Here is a 22,026-nt window from a genome sequence, read left to right on the forward strand (position 1 = left end):
AGGATGATAACAAGGTCCAAATGAGTTATCAAAATGTTCTTCTCCAAAGCTTTTTATACTTTATACGTTTATTCATTTCCCCAAACTTTTTATTTTGAAAAATTTCAAGCCTTCACAAAGGTTGCAAGAATAATACAATATACCTTTCACACTAATTCATCCTTTTTACCCTTTTGCCATAGTTGTTCTCTCTCTTTACTTGATTTACCTACTTATAAATTATGAGACTTTACCCCTAAACATTTTCACGTGTATCTCCAAAAAACGAGGACATGCTTCTATATTAACTCAATATCACCAAATTCAATACACACAACATTGCGACAATAATATTGTCTGATATAGAGTCCATATTCAGATATTCCCATTTGTCCCAATAATGGCCTTTAGAGCTGGTCCAGGCAAGAAAAGCCCCTCTTACTCTCTTTTAATCAAGCATATTTCCCTGGATGTTTTCTGCCTTATAAGACATTGGCATTTTTGAAGCCTCCAGGCCAGTCATTTTGGCAAGTATCTCTCAGTTGAATCTGTCTGATGTTTCCTCATTCAAGTGGAGCTGACATTTACCAAAATCCCATAGGATGAAGGCTGCAACCAAGAATTTATGGAGCTGTTATGAAAGCATATAGAAGTGGAATCTGGCACTCTGAGAGGAGGGTGGACAGGGAAGACTCTCTAAGGAACTTTGGAGTGAGCTTGGGTCTCAACGGTAGTGTTACGGATTGAATTGTATCCCCTCCAAAATATGTGTTGGAATCCTAACCCCTAGACCATAGATGTAATCCTGTTTGGGAACAGGGTTTTCTTTGTTATATTAATGAGGCCATATCAGTGTAGGGTGTGTCCTAAACCTAATCACCTGTGAGATACAAAAAGGGCAGATTAGGCACAGAAAGGAACACAAACAGGAAAGATAGATGCCTTGTAAGGATCTCCAGGGACAGCAGCTGAAAGAGACAAGGATCTTCCCCCACAGCCAACAGAGAGAAAGCCTTCCTTTATAGCTGGCCTAGTGCCCTGTATTCAGATTTCCAGCCTCCTAAACTGTGAGAAAATAAATTTCTCTTTTTTAAAGCTACCCACTTGTGGTATTTGTATTACACTAGCATTTTTTTTTAGCATTAGCTAACTAAGACAGACGAGTAGGAATTAAATAAGTGTGTTGGGCCATCAAGAGCAAGAGCACCCCAGGCCCACCCTGGACACAGCAGTCAGAGAGAGCACGGTGGCTGAAGGCTGGGGGAAAACGACGCTTTCAGTTCTGGACACCTCGGGACTGAGTTCCCTTTGAGAAACGGAAGTTGTGATGGTTAAGACTGTGTGTGGACTTGGCTGGGCGATGATTCTTGGTGTTTATATGTGATCATCCCACGATGGGATCTGCTGTGAGTAGCCAATTAGTTGGAATAAGGTTTGCTTGGCCGTGTGGCCTGCAGAATATAAGTGGACGTTCTGGCTTTTGCCTGCTCTGGATTCTGCAGCTGCTTCCTGTGCGTCTGACCTCCAGTTCTTGGAACTTGAGCTAGCAGCTTATCTGCCCATCTTGGGGTTTGCTAGCCCCTGAAGCTAAGTGAATCAGGAGAAGCCTTTCGGTGTTGCCTGCTGACTTTGGGCTTTGTCGAATCTTCATCGTGTGTGAACAAGAGCCCTGCACTCCAACCTGTCGATCTTGGGTTTGCCAGCCCCTGGGAATGTGTGAATCAGGAGAAGCTTCTATTCTGATTCATGGACTTGGGACATTCCAGCCTCTACAATCTGGTGAGCCATTTCCTTGTTATAAATCTCTCTCTCTCTCTCTATGTATATATATATATATATATATATTTATATGTTTTACTGGTTTTGCTTCTCTAGAGACAGCAGCCTAAGACAGAAGTGAAGACCATGTAGGCAGATGGAAGCTCAAGGCAGAGGCCTGGGCTGGAGAGAACCATCTGTGAGCCAATGACTCCTTTGATACTCTCTGTAATGAATGAGATCACTACACAGAGTAGAGAATAAGAAGCCACCTGGATTAATCCTTGAAGAATACCACCGTTTCGTGGCTGGTGGGAAAAGGTAGAGGAGTAGTCAGAGAGGTAGGAGGAGCCTGCAGAGTGTGTGTAAAGGAAGACAAGGGGAGAAGAGTTTCAGGAAATGAGCAGGGGTTAGCCAGGAAATGAGCAGGGGTCAGCCCGGAAATGAGCAGAGGTCAGCCCATCAAGAGCTGCAGAGAAGATGAGGACTGAAAAAGGTAGCCACATGGAGACCACTGGTCCCCTCAGCAGGAGCTAGCTGTGAAGAATTTGAGGTTATTTTTCATAATAATTCTATGTATGCATTAGTAGTATTTAATTTTAAATATAATTACTTTTGTACATCCATATAAAGAAATATTAAGCAGCAATGAAAAGAATGAAAGAATTGTGTATGAACTGGTATGGAATGATTGCCCAATTAAACTTTGAAGAGAAAAATGAAAAGGCAGGACAATATATGTAGTAAGTCACCATTTGTATTAAAAAGGAGAAGGTAAAAATACACAAACATATATGTGAGAGTGTGCCAGCATATGCCTCTAGAAGGATACACAAGAATGGTAGCATTGGTTGCTACAGAGAGAGGAACTCAGTAACCCGGAGCGGGGGTGAAAGGGAGACTTTTCAATGGCTTTTTGAGTCCCTGGGTGGTGCAAATGTTTAGAGCACTCAGCTGTTAACAGAAATTTTAGTGGTTCCAGTCTACTCAGAGGCACCTCAGAGGAAAGGCCTGCTGATCAACTTCCAGAAATCCAGCCACTGAAGACCCTATGGGGCGCAGTTCTCCCCTGAAATGCATGGGGCTGCCACCTGCTGGCATTGACTGGAAGGCAGCTGGTTTTTGATTTGTACCTGTCACCATGTACAAGTACTACGTGTTTGAAATTTTTAAAATTCATATATAAATAAAAATATTTTTGATATCATATACTTATAATTTGGATTTCACTGGACATTTGTTCATATAATATGGGGAGATTCATCTCATTCTTTCAGATTGCTATATGCATTCCTTTTTATAGGCAAATGATTATTTATCCAATGTTTCCAGTTATTCATTGTTGTAAACAACACATCAGGGGATGTGCCAGTTATCTAGCGCTGCTGTAACAGAAATACCACAAGTTTATGGCTGCAACAAACAGAATTTTATTTTCTCACAGTTTAGGAGACTATAAGTTTGAATTCAGGGTGCCAGCTTTAAGGGAAGGCTTTCTCTGAGCTCTGAGGGAAGGTCTTTGTCTCTTCAGCTTCTGTTTCTTGGTTCTTGGGAGATCTCATGTGGCCTGGCATCTGTCTTCCCCCAGCTGTGCGTGCTTGCTTATGCCTAACCTGCATAAGGTTTTTATATCTTAAAAAAGGATTGATTTAAGACACATGCTACCCTAATACTGTCTAATTAACATAATGAAGGAAACCCATTCCCGTATGGGATTATAACCACAGGTATCGGGGTTAGGATTTTTAACACCTATTTTGGGGGACACAATTCAGTCCACAACAGGGTGTGTACTTGTGCATCCACATGTGTACCCACTGTTTCCATAGCGTAAATAACTGCACACAGAACAAATACTTCCACACCTCCTCCCCAAAGGGCAACTCCAGGCCACACACCAGCCGCTCCAGTGCGTACCTGTGGTTTCATGTTTTACAGCACTGAGTTCTCTCCCCAAATAGTTCAGGGCACCTACTGTGCAGAGACAACACGAAGGGCCCACTCCTTTTTCTTTGGGGCACACAGTTAGGCTATGTTTCCCAGGCTCCTTTGCAGGGAGGCAGGGCTGCATTCTGGTCAAAGGCAGTAGTGATGTACACCTCCACTTCTAGGACTGTCCGCTAAAGACCTCACTGTGATCCTCGAACTCTCTTCCTTCCTTCCTGGGTTAACTGTGTGCAGGAGGTCAAGTGGAGGACTCTACAAAGCCTTAGGGCATCACGGCATTGATCAGAGAAAGAAACATTTACCTTATCTCACCGCTGCCCACACCTTCCCTCTCACCTGGCCCAAACTCAGGACCTGACATCAAGTCTTTGTTCAAATGTCACCTTACCACCATTACCTGCCCTGCCCTGCCCTGCCCTGCGTACGGGAGTGCCTGTTGTGTACTGCACGCCTTGAGGGCTCTGACTTCCTTCTGAAGCTGGCTGATGCTTGCATTTCTTTCTTTCCCAGACAACAAATGCAACCTTTATCAACTGGCTAGAGCTACCTAGGGCAGGAGGTGAGAGAAAGCGGTTGGCCTCTAAGCCCCATAACCCTCAGCCTACCACCCACCATCGTTCTGGGGCTGCCTCACCTCACAGCAGCCACAGCCTTGTCTCCTTGTTTGTGACCTCAGAAGAGCATGCTGACCACCTCCTTCATTCACACAAAGACATTTACTGAGCAGCTACTCTGTCCCAGACACTATTCTAAAAGTTCTGGATATCAGTGAACAGACAAGAAAATACTCCTGCCCTCATGGAGCTCCCATTCTAGTTGGGGCGGGGGGGCAGGAAGGCAGACAATAAACAATAAACACACAAGTGTGGTATGTGAAGAAGTGGTGAAGGGAGAAGAGTAGGGTGTGGGGTACAAGAAGTGCAGGGCAGAGGAGAGGTGGCTGCAGTGAGAAGGTGACACCTGAGTAAGACTCAGAGGTGACAAAGTTAGCCACATGACATGAGTATCTGGGAGAAGAGGGTTCACAGCAGGTCACATAGGGCTTTGGAGGCCACTAAAAGAACTCTGGCTTTTGCGCTGAGTGATGATGTCCCTTTGAAAACTTTAGACAGAGAAGTGACTTATAGTCTAACATATTAAAAAGGATCCCCTGAATCCCTCTGGCTATTGTATCAAGGTCCTTGAGTGGTGCAAATGGTTTGTGCTTGACTACTAACCTCAAAGCTGGCAGTGTGAACCCCCACAGTGGCACAACAGAAGAAATACCTGGCAATCTGCTTCCATAAAGATTACTTCCAAGAAAATCCTGTGAAGAAGTTCTACTCTGTAACACATGGAGTCGCCATGTGTCAGAATGACTCAACAGCAATGTGTTGTTTTTATTTTCTTACTTATTTACCGTAGTATTGCAAACACATCGGGGAGCAGGGAGAGCAGGGAGGAGGCTGCTGCAAAAACCCAGGTGAGAGTGGTGGTGGCTTGTACCAGATTTGGCAGCACAGAAGTGATGCGAGGTAGATGAATTTGGCTGTATTTGAAGATGGAGCCAACAGGATATCCTAGTGCACTGGGTATTGCGTGTGAGAGAAAAGAGTCTTTGGTGTGAGCAGCTGGAAGAATGGAAATGCCTGAATTAGGGAAGGCTGAGGGTGAAGCAGGTTTGGGAGCAAGATCAGAAGCCCAGCTCTGAACGTGATGAGATAGAGATGCTTTAAGACATCAAAATAGAGATGTTGGGTAGACAGCTGGAAACACATCTGGAGTTTGGGAGAAAAATCAGAGATTTTTAGAAGTTGACTGCTTTCCTTAGTTGCTGTCTTTTCCCCAGACCGATGATGTTGGCAACCATAATTTTTGGCTCACAATAATGAGTCATCCTTTGTCACATCACCCTGATGCAACTTAAACGTGCAAGGTAAGCACATTGTAATTGTGTTAACAGTCAGTAGAGTAACTGTTATACTTTGTATCAAAACAGTGTTAGCTTAATTTTTAATATTGTGGATATTGTGACCATGTTTTCTAACAGTTCAGATGACAAAAATGAGAATGATTACAATAGAAACAACTAGTATGACCCAGATATAACTGAAAGACTACATGACTGTTATTTTAATGACAGATGGAAGGACACAACCAGATTGGGGAAATAGATAGCCAAAACAGGGTATACTGCACAAAACGCAGAAAAGAATTTGGGATTGGGCACGGTGGAGAAGGGAGTATCAAAGCACATGTGGAAACTGAATTTCACAAGTCAGGGATGAGATAGGCAACTACTTCTAAATCAGTCAAAAGGGGTTTTAATGTTTCCTTGTCTCCCCCCGCCCCTCAAAAAAACACCAATAGAAAATAGGGACCCCTGGATTAGTTTGGGCATACCACACAAACAAACATGCTCTAAGAAACTGAATAAAATTATATTTCTTGATTCAGAGACTGCAATTAAGGTGCCATATGGGCAAATGAAAGGGAAAATATTGATGTATTAGTCCTTTACTGTGAAGAATTGATTCTGTCAGGTCTTACCAACAATAATGCTTTCATGGCAACAACAAAAAATGTTCCCTCTTGGGAAAGAAATAAAAAAAGAGAAGTTAATTGAGTTAAAAACAAGTGTACAATTGTTGTTGTTAGGTGCCTCTGAGTCAGTTTCCACTCATAGTGATCCTATGTACAACAGAACAAAATGCTGCCTGGTCCTGTGCCGTCCTGTTTGAGCCTGCCATGTTTGAGCCCATGGTTGCAGTCACTGTGTCAATCCATCTCATTGGGGTTCTTCCTCTCTTTCACTGACCCTCTATTTTACAAAGCATGATGTCTGTGATGGCTCAGGTTGTGTGTCAACTTGGCTGGGCCATAATTCTCAGTGGTTTGCAGTCGTATGATGTGACCATTTCCATGAGGAGATCTGAACCAGTGTGATCATCTCTATGATTGGAACTGCTGTGGGTAGCCGATTAGTTGAAAAGGAGTTTCTTTGGGCATGTGGCCTGTATCCAAAAATAAGTGGACACCCTGGCAAGGCTCATGGGCTTTTGCTCCTTCTGGATCCTGCAGCTGGCTCCTGTTCATCTGACCTCCAGTTCTTGGGACTTGAGCTAGCAGCTTACCTGCAGTCTTGTCTTGCCTTGCCTGCTGATCTTGGGATTCATCAAACTTTGCAGGCTGTGACCAAGAGCCCTGCTCTCTGACCTGTCGGTCTTGGGTTTGCCAGCCCCTCCAGCTACACGAATCAGGAAAAGCCTCTATCCTGACCCAGAGACTTGGGATGTTACAGTCTCTACAACCATGTGAGCCATTTCCTTGATATAAATCTTTCTCTATACATATACTGGGTTGGGTTTATATATACTCGGAAACCCTGGTGACACGGTGGTTAAGAGCTATGGCTGCTAACCAAAAGGTCGGCAGTTCGAATCCACCAGGCACTCCCTGGAAACTGTATGGCGCCTTTCTACTCTGCCTTATAGGGTTGCTTATGAGTCAGAACCGACTCGAAGGCAACAGGTTTGGTATATATATATATATATGCGTGTGTGTGTATACATAAGTTTATATGCTTTACTGATTTTGCTTCTCTAGAGAACCCCAGCCTAAGACAATGTCCTTCTCCAGGGACTTGTCCCTCCTGATAACATGTCCACAGTATGTGAGACGAAGTCTTGCCATTCTCAATTCTAAGGAGCATTCTGGCTGTACTTCTTCCAAAACAGGTTTGTTTATTCTTCTGGCAGTCCATGGTATATTAAATACTCTTCAACACCACAATTCAAAGGCATGAATTCTTCAGTCTTCCTTATTCATTGTCCAGCTTTCACATGCATATGAGACAACTGAAAATACCATGGCTTGGGTCAGGCACACTATTGTCCCCAAGCTGACATCCTTGCTTTTTAACTTTAAAAAGGTCTTTTGCAGATTTTTCCAGTGCAACGCGTTGCTTGATTTCTTGACTGCTGCTTCCATGGGCATTGACTGTGGATGCAAGTAAAATGAAATCCATGACACCTTCAATCTTATCTCCATTTATCATGATGTTGCTTATTAAATATACAATACAGCACACCAACAAGGTCAAAAATAGACTGGTCAAGAGACTTAATGGTCTGACTAAGGCTGTAGGAACCCCAGAAGGCCTGGCCCCCAGGCTCTGTTAACCCAGAACTAAAACCATTCCCAAAGCCAACTCTTCAGGCAAAGATTAGGCTGGACTATAAAACATAAAATAACACTCATGATGAGTGTGCTTTTTAGTTCAAGTAGATGCATGAGACTAAGTGGGCAGCTCCTTTCTGGAGGTGGGATGAGAAGGCAGAAAGAGACAGAAAGTGGTTGAATGGACACGGGAAACCTGGGGCGGAAAGGGGGTGTGCTGTCACATTACAGGGGTTGCAACTAGGGTCACATAACAATATGTGCATGAATTTTTGGATGAGAAATTAACTTGAGCTGTAAACTTTCATCTAAAGCACACACACACACACAAAGATTGGTCAAGAAAAAAGAAGACACAAATAACTAATGTCAGAAATGAAAAGGGAGCTATCACTACATATTCTGCAATCTAAAAAATATAATTGTGTTAGGAGCAAATTTATGGCAATTTTGATGACGTGAGAAATTTCTAGAAAAAATGCAACTTACCAAAACTGACACAACAAAAAATAGAAAACATGAATGGCTTTTGTGGTAGTTTATATATGGCCATGAAATCTTTGAAATTCCTCCCTTCAAGAAGTAGAGTCTCTCTATCCCTTCAATCTGTATTGGCCTCAATAACTTGCTCTGACCAATAGAATGTGATGAAAGTGATATAAAAACGTGAGAGTCCTTGAGGTTTCTGGTCTAGCTGGTGTAGCCTATTGGAAAAGAGCCCATGGAGTTATTCTAAATTATTGTCTCTATCTCCATTTTGTGGCCAGGCACAGTCCTTTCTAATCAAACTTTTTTAAGTTGCATGGAGCAGAAACCCATCTTAAGCCAACTCAAACTAAGGGGGTTGGCTAAAAACCTACACAGAAATTTAGGGTTCAAACCACACCCCAAGGAAACTGGAGCCAGGAACAGAAAGCCACCAGAACCCAGGCAGCTTTTTCAGGCACCATAGGAATTGATCACTACCTGGATGTTCTCTTATCTCAGCCACATGGCATCTGATGGCTCCTGCAACCAGACTACACAGGACTTCCACCCTGGTTCTTAGAGCCAATGAACAGCTTCCTGTGTCTTGGTGGTCAAATACCCACGGAATATTCCAATTGGCCAGGCTCATTTTTCCAAGCTACAGCACAAGCCTTAGGTTTCAAATGGCCAATTCCATCAGTTTTGACAAGCACCTCCAAATTCCACGGATTGGGGGTTACTTCAAGAGTGATTTGTCTGAACACGGAATCTGAGCACAGGACTTGGGCATGCTCCATCGCTCAGCCTAGCCCTCCAGGATCTCCCTCTTGCATAATCATCTGTTCACTGTCTGTCCTTCAGGACCTGCCCCTCCTGGGGACCCAGCAATCAGTCAGCTGTGTCCACAGCTGTTTCTTGTAACCCTGAGAAACAAGAAGCTGCAACAGCCACTGTTGGTGCCTGTTGAGATCCACTCAGCTCTTTCTTCTGGATGCTGAGGTGGCTTACTTGATCCCCTGCTGCTCTGTTCAGGGCTCTCTTCTGGTGGCAGCAGCATGCCGGCCTGCGCTTGCGGCAAGCAAGAAGTGTGGACAGTCAACGCCCCTGAAAACATGCCTCAGTGACAGATGGGGAGCTGGTGGGTGAACACCTCATCTTCCAAGCGGGCCCCAGGTGCCCACAGTGGTTAACCGGCTTGGTAAGGCACCTTTTTTGGGCTGCCTTCCTCTCTCTGTCTCACTTTTCCATTACCCTACCAGTGTCTCTGAAATCACTTCCCAAATATACTACCTGTACTCAAATTCTCACAGTTGGCTTCTGGAGGAACACAAACCAGTTCAGAAGCCCAGTGTAGCAGAAGTCTTAGCCACATCCTCCAATCCAGCTGCTTTTGAAAATAAAGCCAGTATCTTCATCCCTGTCTGCCTAATGCCCATGTCCATTTTTTAATTGGTTCTGAACTAAGAGGGAAAGAGGTTATTTATTGCCTGCCTCCAAGCCCCAACTAAATACTTAATAAAGATTTGGTGAATGCCACGGGGTCAGTGTGAGTCAGAACTGACTTGATGGCACCTAACAACAATAAAACGACGGAGTAGAAAGGACCTTTGCCCAAGCGGATGCAGCTGGAGAGAGGAAGTGGATGTCTGGCAGAGTTCACACGAGAAGAGGCGGGTGTATGAACCCTGAACAGAAAAAGCATCTCGCCCCCTCCCAGCCCATCCTTAGCACATCAGGTGAAGCTGGGAAAAAGATAACCAGGGTTTCTTCTCAGCCCGCCTTCCTAGGGCCCCTTCAGGTGCTAAAGGCAGAAATCAAAGCCAGTACACAAAGTCTTTATTTATTGGGAGTCCTGATGTCCAGCGATGCCAGGCCCATGCCCAGGGCTCAGCTGCACCCAGGACGCCACCAGGCCACTCTATGTGGGGCAGGGGCATCAAGTTTGGTCAGTTACTCACGTCCAGCTTTCCTGCAGTCAGAGTCCTCAGGAGGCAGGAAGCGGCTGTGCCTGTGGAGAAAACACATCAGCGTCTGCTGGCACCTCTACTGTGCCCAGCTCTGGGATCACCGCTGGGGACACTGTATGGACGCAGCGGCGGCTGCCCCTGCAGAACCCACAGTCTGGAGTGAGAGCATGTCAGGCAACGACCTTGGCCACCCACCATGTGAACAAGTCAGCCACAGTGAACTGTCATGCGGAGAACAGGGATAGCACCATGCTGTGTGCCTGACAATGTCACAGGGACACAACAGGCCAACGTTCTGGGGAGCTTACACCCAAGTGGAGAGGGACAGCCCACAAATGAACAAAACCATGTCAACTGGTGATAAACTCTATGAAAAAAACCAGAACATGGTAAGGAGCAGAAGTGTTGGGGGCTTGGAGGATATGTATAATACTCTTGTCAGCTACAAAAACACGTGATGTAACACAAAGTCTTTCTATCGTGCTTGATGAGAATGTCTGTTTGCTATTTTGTAGGACACAGACTAGAGGAGGCCCGAATCTCAGTGTCCCAAACTAGAGAGGAAAAGCTGTAACTGGAATGCTACCACTGGGAAGGACATGGGCCGGGGAGGAGTTGGGTGCTACCTGATACACTGGGGAGCAGGAGACGGCTTTAAAGGGGAGAGATGTGACGTGACCTAACTTGTGTTTTTAAAGACTCATTTGGCTTTGGGGAAGGGTGGACTGTGGGGGGCAGGGGTGGCCACAGGGAGACCAGGGTAAGGCGGGTTGCTTGCCCAGGCAGGGAAGAAACAAATGGCCCTGAGATGGGAGGGGGCATCTTTAATGTTCACATGCCCGAAAAACCTGAAAGACCGTTCATCAACAGACGACTGAGAAACTAGCATGGACATTATGCAATCATGAACGAATGCTTTCTGAGGAGAATTAAAAATCCTTCCAGCTGGTATCTGCTCTTGGGGTCTGAACCTTTCACTTATCCCAGCCTTTTAAAAAGAACCAGTAACTTCAGGGGCTGGTTAGAAGGATGTCTCCCCAATCATTAGCCAAGAAGTCCCCCAAAGCAGGCAATGGGCAGGAAAGCAGTTATAAAACAGCAGGATATAAGGTATGATGGATGGAGCCCAGGGAAGGGTTTGAGGCACCATGGAAGGTTTTCTGAGGAAGCTGACATTTAAGCTAGGATAGGAATTAGCAAGGAGATTGGCTAGGAAGGACAGCCCAGGCAGAGGGAAACAGACAAAAGCCTTATAAGAGGAAAGACAAGCACTGAGCAACTGAGCATTCGACTGAGGCTGGAACCTAGAGCTTGAAGTGGAAGTGGGGAGAAGTGGGGCCAGAGGCCTGCAGGGCTGACATCCTGCAGGGCCCTGTGGGCTGTGCAAGAGTTTAGACTTGGGCCTGGTGGGAAGAGCCATGGAAAGGTTTTTAAGGAGGGGCAGTACACAGTTAGATTTCCTGAGTTTGCTCTGGGACCATGACAGAGAACAGATGAAAGGGGTAAGCTAGAACATGGAGGTCTGGGAAAAAACTGTTCTGGTAGTGAAAGAAGATAAGGCTGCAGAGGAGAGCAGGTGAGACAGACTTTGGAGGGGGCTGGAATCAACTCGCCTCGATGGCAAAGGGTTTGGTTTTTCTTTGTTTGTTTGGGGAAAGATGTGACCCCTGCCTGTGGAGCTCACAGTCCAGCGAGGGAGGCAGTAAACATCTAAACTAGTGTTTCTCAATCTTTTTTTCCTCATTCCCCCCATCCATAATATCCTAGTATCACAGATAACTGTAAATGTTTACATACTGTACACGCTGAAGAGTAAAACTCTTTTGCTCTCCCTCTCCAGGCTCCTACCTCAGCCACTAGCCAGTACAGCTGAGAGGCACTGAGAAAGGAAGAGAGAGAACACAAGGGAGTGTGTGTGTGAGGGAGGATGTGGAGGAAGTCAGCCTGGGCAGACCAAACAGAACCCAGCAAGGACCAGGGATTCTGTTCCAAGTGTCAAAGGGAAGCCACTGGAGAGCTTTAAGCAAAGATGTAATGACTAGATTCCAATTCTTAAATACTTGCTCTGACCACTGTGAAGGCAAGACAAGAGGCGAATCAGGGAGAGCAGGAAGAGGGCTGGGGCAGGTATTCTGGTGGAGGGCAGTGGCACAGGCTAGGACATGGCAAGAGACGATCATGTTCTGGTGTACAGTGAAAGCTTGAATCTAGGGGGAAGGAGGTAAGGATGAAGGGGGAAGAGCAGGGGAGTGGTGTGGGAGGATGGGGGGACCTGAAAGAACAGGTGAGCCTCCCCTTACCTCCATGGTCGTGGGTGAACGTGGAGGCTGCACCTGCTCAGCACACTGCAGGAAGCGGCGTACATGTTCTGTACAGTTGCCCACAGCTGCCTCGTTCTGTCGAAGACACTCCTCAAAGGCCAGGAAAGGCTCAGCACAGACCTGTCGGATCTGGCGGATGATTGGGCTGTGGCGGAAGGGTGTTTCAGAGCCTGAGAGACCCCGCTCCACTGCCCACCCCAACCTTGCCCCACCCTGCCCAACACTCACTGTGAGGATGTGCAGCGAGCAATGCTCATCTTGAGGTGGTGGCAGTCCCGCTGCCATGACTCAGGCCTGGCCGCCACGCACTGACCATACTGCTCCAGCTCCTGGCCACAGTAGCGGGCAGTGACCTCCAGGGCTGCCTGCCTGTGGGACAGAGAAGGCTAAGGATCATTCTAGGGAAAGCAAACAAAGACACCTCATCTGGGTCTGAGATAGGACGAGGGGTCCTGCGCAGATCTGAAGTCCAAGGGATCCTGGGATGTGGCCAGAGAGGTGTAAAATGAGGCCTGAGCCCTGGGAGTCATGGAGCAGGCTGGTAACTCCCGCGGAGATTGTGGAGGCCCTAAAACTAGGTCTGGTTGTTCTAAGGCAGGCCTTGGGATCCTGAAAGAAGGCTCCTGCATCCCAGGTGATGTCAGGGGCATCCTAAGAGTATACCTGGAAGTCACAAAGAGAAGGTTTGGCGCCCTATACGTGCGATCTAATAATGTAAATGAGTTTGGAGGTCCTGAAAGTGCGGACTAGGGGTCCAAGAAGTGGGATATAGGGTCTTGGGGAAGTGTTTCCTGGCCAGAGGATTAGGGATGAGGCCTAGGGCCACAGGTTCTAGCAGTGGACTTGAGGCCCTGGGGTAGGTGTAGGGGTCCTGGCTGTATCTCAGGACCCTAGGAGCATCATCTGGAAGTCGTGAGTGAGGACTGGGCCCTGGAGTAGCTCCGGGGAGCTCTTGGGTTCTTGGGAACAAGGTCTGGGAATCCAGGGGATCACGGGGATCTAGGAGCTAGTGTGGGCTCTGCGGGCCTGGGCAGATTTAGACCATTCAAAAGGTATAGTCCCCTGACCCTTGGGGAGGAACGTGGGGTTCTGAGAACACATCCAGGAGTTCTAATGATCTTGGGACAAGTCTGGAGTCCGGAAGGTGCAGTGTGACCAGCCTAGACCAGATCTGCAGTCCTGGGGGTGGAGCTTGAGTAATAAGGAGCGGGACCTGAAAGTCCTCTTGTGCAATGAGGATGAGGGTCGGTGCCTGAGCGCTCAGAGGGAGGGGCCTGGGCACCCAGAAGGGTGGGGCTTATGAGTGAGGACGCTGAATGCTGAGTCGGATCTTAAAGGGGACTGCGAGGTCAGGGGTTCTTCTCGTGGTCCAGAACAACGTTCAGGTTCCTAGGGAAGAGAAAGGATTCAGCGCTGGTACCGGGTGCGCACTCCCGATACTCACATCTCGTGGCAGGTGACTGTCTGGTAACACTCAGGGAGGAACGACCCGCCTTTTCCGGTATCAGGTTATCATGGCGGCGCCCAGTGCGACCTCCCTCGTTTTTTCCGGTCACAGAGCGGGCAAGCAGCCCCATTTCCTTCAAGCCCAGCACGTCATGGCGGCGCCCTTCCTCTACTTCCGGCCCCCACCTGTAATGGCGACGCCCCAGTCGTCTCCGGTGCCTTTTCTCTCCCTGTTTCCGGCCTGCCACGGCGGTGCCCAGGCCGGCCGGAAGTAGGTAACCGGAAGTAGATCGGTGCGTCCGCACCACAGCGAGCGCGGAGTCATGTGCGGCTGGCGGCAGGCGTATGGGTCCCTGGCTCTGGGATGGTGCCAGCGCTCTCTTGCCACCCCTCAGCATGCTGCTGTTTGCGGGACGGGTCTACCCGGCTTGGCTGGGCGCCGCGGTAGGCGGCTGCTGGAGCTCAGGGACTGGGAACCCGATGCCTGATGCCGAGCTGCTCGTAGTCGCCACTGTGCGCACGCGCTTTTCGTCCTCTAGGGAACTGGCCCTTCGCGTGCACGGAGCGGGGGTGGGGTGACCCCAAGAGCTCGACCAGTCTGTCCAGAGCCCCCCAGCCGCTCGGCTTGGGGTACCCAGACTATATTCCTATCCTTTGGCATAGATTCTGAAGCCAGAACAGACATAGGTTTTAATCCTGTCTTTTTTTGCTGCTATGCGACCATGGGCGAGTCACTGCCCTAATTCCTTCTGCTGTGGCGATTTTGATTCAGTAAGATGGTGCCTGTTAGAGAATTTAGCACGAGGTCTGGTGTGCAGCATCGCTAGAACGTGTCACTTTCCTCCCCGCCCCCACACACTTTCCAGTGCTAAAAAGTACAAAGTTGTTTGCACTGGCAGCGTCTCTTACTGTTGTTTCCAAAAGTGGGAGGCTAGACCTGTGGGGCGGATTTCCTTGTCTGTAAGGCTGAGCATGGGTGTTTCTTGGTCAGAGAACAGAACGTCAGTCAGTCCTGCGATATAGTGCTCAGAGGCCGCCCCAGACTCCAGCCAAAGTGAGTGTGAAATGAAGTTAATCATCGTGTTTAAGTGAGACATGAGCTATTTGACTGCGCAAGTGACAACTACTTGGAGTCTCGGGTATGCGGGTCTCTACAATGGGGATGATGACAGGGACATCCTTCACGTAGGACACAGTGCATGTGAGTGGTTTAGCACAGAACCTGGACCCCCAGGAGTTCTGGATAACAGAGTTGTTACAGGAGGTAGTAACCATGAGCTACCATGATTGGCAGTTGACATCTGATGACTCTGCCACTGGCCGTCTGAACCTAACAATATACCTGTTAACTTCCTCTCTAGGGGCCAAATGTAAGGGGGAGCTAAGTGACTATGGGGTTTGGAGTGAGGCAGATCTGGGTTTGAATGGGAGATCTGAGAATGTGTCTCTCTGGGTTTTGATTCCCTCTGTAACTCCTACCATTGTGAAAAGAAACTGAGATGATACATGCAAAGCACCTGGTATGGAGTACTTTGTACTCTTCATTCATAGCCTTACCAGAGTTTGTTACTAATGCGTATGTGTGTTTGTTTGCTTATTTTCTGCCCACTTCAAGACCCTGTGAGCTCCATGAGGGGACGGGCCTTGTATCTCATGTCACCTCTTATCCTCTACGTGCTGCACAGGGCCTGGCAGAGTAAGAGTGGGGTGAATGAAACCATACGTTCACAGGGTTGCCATGAGGATAAAAGAGATCCATTCACTCATTCGTATGGTGCTTACTAAGTGCCACCTGTGAGACAGGTGGAAACCCTGGCGGCATAGTGGTTAAGTGCTACGGCTGCTAACCAAGAGGTCGGCAGTTCAGATCCGCCAGGTGCCCCTTGGAAACTCTATGGGGGCGGTTCTACTCTATCCTAGAGGGTCGCTGTGAGTCGGAATCGACTCAATGGCAGTGGGTTTGGTTTTATGTGGCAGGCACTGTTCTGGGCCCTGGGGAAACAGCAGCATACAAAAGGGACAAAAATTTATACCGTAGTGGAGCTTAACATTCTGGTGGAGGAGACAGACAGTAACCAGAGTAAATAAGAAAAATATACTAAATTAGTGCTAACGGTCAAGCTGGGAAGAGGATGGGAAGTGTTGGGGGAGGGTGGCAATTTTAGGTGGAGTGTCTAGGTGATATTTGAGCAAAGACGTGAAGGGGCTGCATCGCTCATGGACCTGTATCAGGATGAGGTAGAGGCTGCCCCACTTGGCAGCATGAAGCAGGAGCTTGAGAGGGGGGTGGGCTTCCGATGCACTGCTGCCCCAAGATTGGTGCCTCTTGTACAGCTGTGCCTTCTGCTGCAGGGAAAAGATAGGCAAGATGCTCTCTTTTGAATTTCAGAAGATCAAGTGTTCTATGACACCCTCAGAAGGAAGTATTTCTCATGGGAACGCTTTCTCATACAACCAGAGCAATAGTGGGTCACAGGAAGACTCAGAGATCTGAGCATTTGAGAAATTCAGGAGCAAGGAGTCCTTGACATTCCCCAGTGGTCGCCTCTCATTCCTCCTTCCTCTGCCAGCACGCAGGTTCTTTTGAAGTGAGGAGTCTTCTGTCCCAGGATCAGCACAGCTTTGTGTTTATGTACCAAGACAGTGGTTCTCAGACTCTAGAGTAACCATAAAAACTCAGGATTTTTTTTTTTTTTTTCTCTTATTTTTGCCCCTACCCCTACTCCCAATTCTGATTCAGTATGTCAGGGAAGTTGAAACCAAGGAAACTACATTTTTAACAGAACACCACAGGTGAATTCATTGCAGTTTGAGAAAGAGTGCTGTAGCCCAGCATCCAAACTTGCCTGGTGATAAGAATCCCTCGAGGGGAAATTACATGGGAATAATGATTCCTTCTTGATAGAGATGTAAGAATTCAGTGAGATGGTACGGGGAAGACACTTAACGCGGTGCCAGGCACGCAGGGAATCCTCAAAATATGTTAGCTGCTTAGCATTGTTAATTTTTTACTATTTTTTCTGTTTTCAAGTTCTTTCAGAGGGCACCTTACTGTTCCCCTTATGCACACCCCTTCATTTTAGGAGTGAAGATTATAAAATGTTGGTGATGACAGCACCTCCTGCTTTTTGGGCTCTTGATATGTGCTAGGTAGAGCGGTGAATGCTTTATATATGCTTATTTAATTTTCCAAAATACCTCATTTCTTAGCCATGTATCATGAATGTGGCAAAGGAGTGGGGAGAGCCGGGATTGGTGCTTGGGTGTCTGATGTCAGAGCCCACGCTCATGGCCACCAAGCCGGGTGTCCCAAACCGGGAAGCATTTCAAAATCACTTTTAAAAAAAATCTTTTTTTTTCTGGTCTTACTGATTGCACTTTAAAAATTATAAATGCTTGCCGTAACTATTCATACAGTACAAAGATTTATAAAGAAACATTTACAAGTCTCTACCACCCTGAGTAAGCCATGTTTCCAGCTTGGGGTCTTCCCTCTCATGCAGTTTACCTTGAGGATTAAAAGGTCCCCAGCACAATATGGAATGGAGGCTCTGTTGTCACAGTTTTGTTTTCATAACAATGGAACCATACTTTGCAAATCCCTTTTCTCAGGAGGGATCCTCTTGCACATTCATCTGGTTTGGTAGAAACAGATGCGTCAGGACATGCCAGAGTTGATTGTTTCCCTGGTCAGATTGGGCCCACCACAGATAGTGCTACAGTAAACATCCTTGGGCCTGTCTCCTTGGATACTGGTGCTTTTATTCAGGAAGCTTTGGAAAATAGATTCCAGATGCCCTCCCCCCATCTCCAAAGCATCTCTGGAAGTGGGGTTCAAGCATCTATATTTCTTAGTGCCCCCAAAGGATTTTGAGGAGCTGCTGAATGGCTGCTGGGTGCTCTCATCAAGAGAAGATAAATTCTCAGTAATACTAATAGTAAACATCTTACCCTTCTCGGTTGTAACATGCTTTCAGGTACGTGATCTTAGTTGATCTTCACAATAGAAGTCAGGCAGGCATAATTGAGACACAACCCCCACAGTGCTGTATTCTTTACCTGGCTTCCTCCCTTACAGTGTCATATTGCAAAATCATTTCATTTGCAGGGCTCCACCCACCTCCCCCCAGCTTTGCATTTGAATCCTGCTTTTGCTTGGAGGTTATGTGTAAACCCCGTTGGGCCTGACCTGCGTAGTCTGACTAAGAATGTTGCCGATGTAACTTGTATGAAGCCCCTACTTGTAAACCACTTTAAAAGTAACTTACCTGCCTGCCCTTGGTGAGCAGTTTTGGCAGCGGTAGCTCTGACTGACTCCATTTCTTTCTACAACGAAATAAAGGTGTCTTTCCTGTTCTCCCACCTTGGTCTCTCATTTATTGGCCAGTATGAGTCATGCTGAGCAAGAACCTGGGGTTTCCACCCGGTGACATAGTTATCCTTATTATTGTACCATCACAGATGAAAAGACTGAACCTAGAGAGGTTTCCTGTTGAAGCGTCGTGAGGAGCCACAATTGGAACTTAGGTCAAGGTTTCTGGCTCTCAACACTGTGCTCCTCCCGTTCTGTGTTACTGCCCTCTCATGACTGAGCAGTCTATACTGGCCAGGAGGTGGGCAAATCCAGAGCGGGGGCCCAGGCTTATTCTGTGGGAGGAGGAGGCTGGTGCAGGACTGTCAAAGAACTCTGTGTTCCACCCACTGTCATTTTATTCAGAGAATTCAAGGTGAAATAGTGACGTGGTGGAGCATGCTTTGTGGCTAAAGGCTTAGGTTCCACCACTCATTATCATCTCAGACAGTTTTACTTAGATTCTCTGACCTTGTTTCCTCATCTAAAAGGGAGATAACCGTACTTGTAGGCCTCATTAAATGGCAGACGTTGTCATAACTGTAGAAAGTCAATCTAGAAGAGGTGAAGAGTTTATGAAAGGCCAAAATGTCCTTGCTTAAGAGTGTGGATGGGCAGTTAGCCAGGTCAGTTAGTGCAGGGGTCAGGCTGTTGTGCGACAGCCATTAGTCCTCCGAGGTGTTTGCTCTCCTCCCCCCCACCCCCAGGTCCCTGTCTCTCTCAACCCTGCACTGCCCACCCACTCAGCGTTTTGTGTAAACAAAATACTTGTACACAACACATAACATTACCATACTTTTTTGTTGGTTTGCATGTTGCTCTCTTAATGAATTCCTAGAGGAATTCTGCTTCCTCCCCTAGAGTGAAAAAGTGAGCGGGGTCTCCCAAAGTCCTATTCGTAGAGGATCTCACTGATCCCCCACTTTTCGAGGCACCTCTGCATCCTGTCATGGAGCTGTCTCCAGTGAAGCTGGGCAGGCTGATTTCTCAGGGCTCTCAGGATTTGCAGGGCTCATTTACCTTTGGGAAATCCTGGTGCTGTAGTGGTTAAGTGCCATGGCTGCTAACCAAAAGGTCGACAGCTCAAATCCACCAGGTCCTCCTTGGAAACTCCATGGGGGCAGATCTGCTCTGTCCTATAGGGTCACTCTGAGTCAGAATTGACTCGATGGGCAATGGGTTTGTTTTTTTGGTATTTACCTTTGGTCCTGGCCTCTGACTCATGGGATAGCCACGGACCCTCGGCCACAGAGGCCACTAAGAAGCTGGTTCAAAAACTCAGTCCTGGAATCCCTGGGGAGGGGCCCTGGACTCTGCATTTTTAATAAGTTTCCCAAGGTAATTCTAAGCATCATAATGTCTGGGCATTCAATGAGAAGCCAGAGAGGCAAAAAAGAAGCCCCTCCTCAGGCTGGTTCTTTCTTGAGGTAGGGTCCTAGTGTGGGTATTTAACTCTCTGTGCAGGGTATCCTGGAGACAAAAACACTTGAAAACAAATAAATGTACAAAAACTCTACCTACCCCTTTAATTAGCAATTGATTTGGGTTAAAAAGTAACTTTGTAAAATGCAAATACCTCTTGGCAGGGTTAATGATTGCCTTCTTCCTACTGCCTAGCTAAGAACAGCACTGAGAATCTTTCAGTTTGTCTTCATGTGAGATTTACACATTTCCTTGGAAAGGAAGGGTGTGATGAAAAGAATGAGAAAGGCCTCTGGAAGGCTCATCAGAAGGGGGACAGGCCAAGGCATGTGGGCATGTCAGATCTGATGGGGGCAACAGACTGTGTTGGGGTAGGTGTCAGGGCCCGCAGGTGCATGTGACTGACCCAGGAGGGAGTTTTAGCCCAGTGCTTTGTACCCTGGCCAGACTGAAGCCCACCAGGAATGGCAGCCCAGAAAGGACTTTGACCAGATAATCTACAAACTGGCAGGAAAGAGTCCTGAGCCTCATTCCCCTGAGAGGGCACATGGCAGGGATTGATGGGGGTGGTTTCAGGGAGGCCAGTGCCTGCCTGGGTGCATAGGTGATTTTCAAAAGGGGATATTCTAGGTGTATGCACACCCATGTTCATTGCAGCACTGTTTACAATAGCAAAAAGATGGAAGCAACCAAGGTGCCCATCAAAGGATGAATGGGTAAATAAATTATGGTATATTCACACAATGGTATACTATGCAATAATAAAGTACAATGATGAATCCGTGGAACATTTCATGACAAGGAGAAATCTGGAAGACATCATGCTGGGTGAAATTAGTCAGTTGCAAAAGGACAAATATTGTATAAGACCACTGTTATAAGAACTAAAAAAATAGTTTAAACAGAGAAGAAAATATTCTTTGATGGTTACGAGAGGGGGGAGGAAGGGAGGGAGGGAAGGGGTTTTCATTAATTAGATAGTAGATAAGTTTTATTTTAGGTGAAGGGAAAGACAACACACAATACAAGAAAGGTTGACACAACTGGACTAAACCAAAAGCAAAGCAGTTTCCTGAATAAACTGAATACTTTGTAGGCCAGCATAGCAGGGGCGGGGGTTTGGGGACCATGGTTTCAGGGGACATCTAAGTCAATTGGCGTAATAAAACCTATTAAGAAAACATTCTGGAGAAAACATTTGGAGAGTGGCATCTGGGGTTTTAAATGCTAGCAAGCGGCCATCTAAGATGTGTCAATTGGTCTCAACCCACCGAAAGCAAGCAAAAATGAAGAACACGAAAGACACAAGGTAATTAAGAGCCTAAGAGACAGAAAGGACCACATAAACCAGAGACTACATCAGTCTGAGACCAGAAGAACTAGATGGTGCCCAGCCACAACTGATGAGTGCCCTGACAGGGAACACAACAGAGAACCCCTGAGGGAGCAGGAGAGCAGTGGGATGGAGACCCCAAATTCTCGTAAAAAGACCAGACTTAATGGTCAGACTTTGACTAGAAGGACCCTGGAGGCCATGGTCCCCAGGCCTTCTGTTAGCCCAAGACAAGAACCATTCCCAAAGCCAACTGTTCAGACAGGGATTGGACTGGAATATGGGATGGAAAATGATATTGGTGAAGAATGAGCTCCTTGGATCAAGTAGACATATGAGACTATGTTGACATCTCCTGTCTGGACAGGAGATGAGAGGGCAGAGGGGGACAGAAGCTGCCGGAATTGACACAAGGAGAGAGAGTGGAGGGAGGAACTGTTCTGTCTCATTGGGGGGAGAGCAATTAGGAGTGTATAGCAAGGTGTATGTAAATTTTTGTATGAGAGACTGACCTGATTTGTGGGCTTTCACTTAAAGCACAATAAAAATTAATTGAAAAAAAAGGTGGCGGGGGGGATGTTCTGAGAAGGATACTGTAGACTAGAATAGGGCCTCCTGGATTGTCCAGGGCTCTTTCTGTCCCCCAAAGTGGCCTCACCCACCACCTTCAACTCTTGGGTTTTTCCATACTGCCTTTTCCTGGAAGGTCTCCCTTCTCCAGATCTTGGGTTTATAGAGGCATGGTAGAGTTGGGGGACAGTCCTGAGGAGCCCCAGAGGTATCAAAACTCCAGCTGTGAGGATGATGAGGGGATACACTCTTTCAGCTGTGTTCCATTTTTCCTGACTAGCCAAGTGGCTAATGACAAAGAACTTC

At 47.0% G+C, this 22,026-nt stretch overlaps 1 protein-coding gene across 4 annotated transcripts in view; it reads right to left on the bottom strand.

Annotated features, from left to right (window-relative positions):
* The window catches only part of CHCHD5 (coiled-coil-helix-coiled-coil-helix domain containing 5), a 62,944-nt gene extending 48,508 nt beyond the window's left edge, over positions 1-14,436 (bottom strand). For 2 of the 4 annotated variants that reach the window (XM_064268827.1, XM_064268828.1), the window contains exons 1-4: positions 14,043-14,436; positions 12,827-12,967; positions 12,578-12,743; positions 10,269-10,318 (exon numbers count right to left, since the gene is read on the bottom strand). In XM_064268827.1, coding sequence (XP_064124897.1) covers positions 10,295-10,318; positions 12,578-12,743; positions 12,827-12,967; positions 14,043-14,044 — 333 coding nt within the window. In that variant the 5' untranslated portion in view covers positions 14,045-14,436 and the 3' untranslated portion in view covers positions 10,269-10,294. Of the gene's footprint in view, positions 1-1,873; positions 7,663-10,129; positions 10,319-12,577; positions 12,744-12,826; positions 12,968-14,042 lie in introns of those variants that run through there. The other 2 variants (XM_023557030.2, XM_010597096.3) reach the window with 2 other exon arrangements.
* Between the last annotated feature and the right edge of the window lie 7,590 nt (positions 14,437-22,026).

The sequence above is a fragment of the Loxodonta africana genome, chromosome 15 (genome assembly GCF_030014295.1).
Source record: "Loxodonta africana isolate mLoxAfr1 chromosome 15, mLoxAfr1.hap2, whole genome shotgun sequence".
NCBI classification, from domain to species: domain Eukaryota; kingdom Metazoa; phylum Chordata; class Mammalia; order Proboscidea; family Elephantidae; genus Loxodonta; species Loxodonta africana.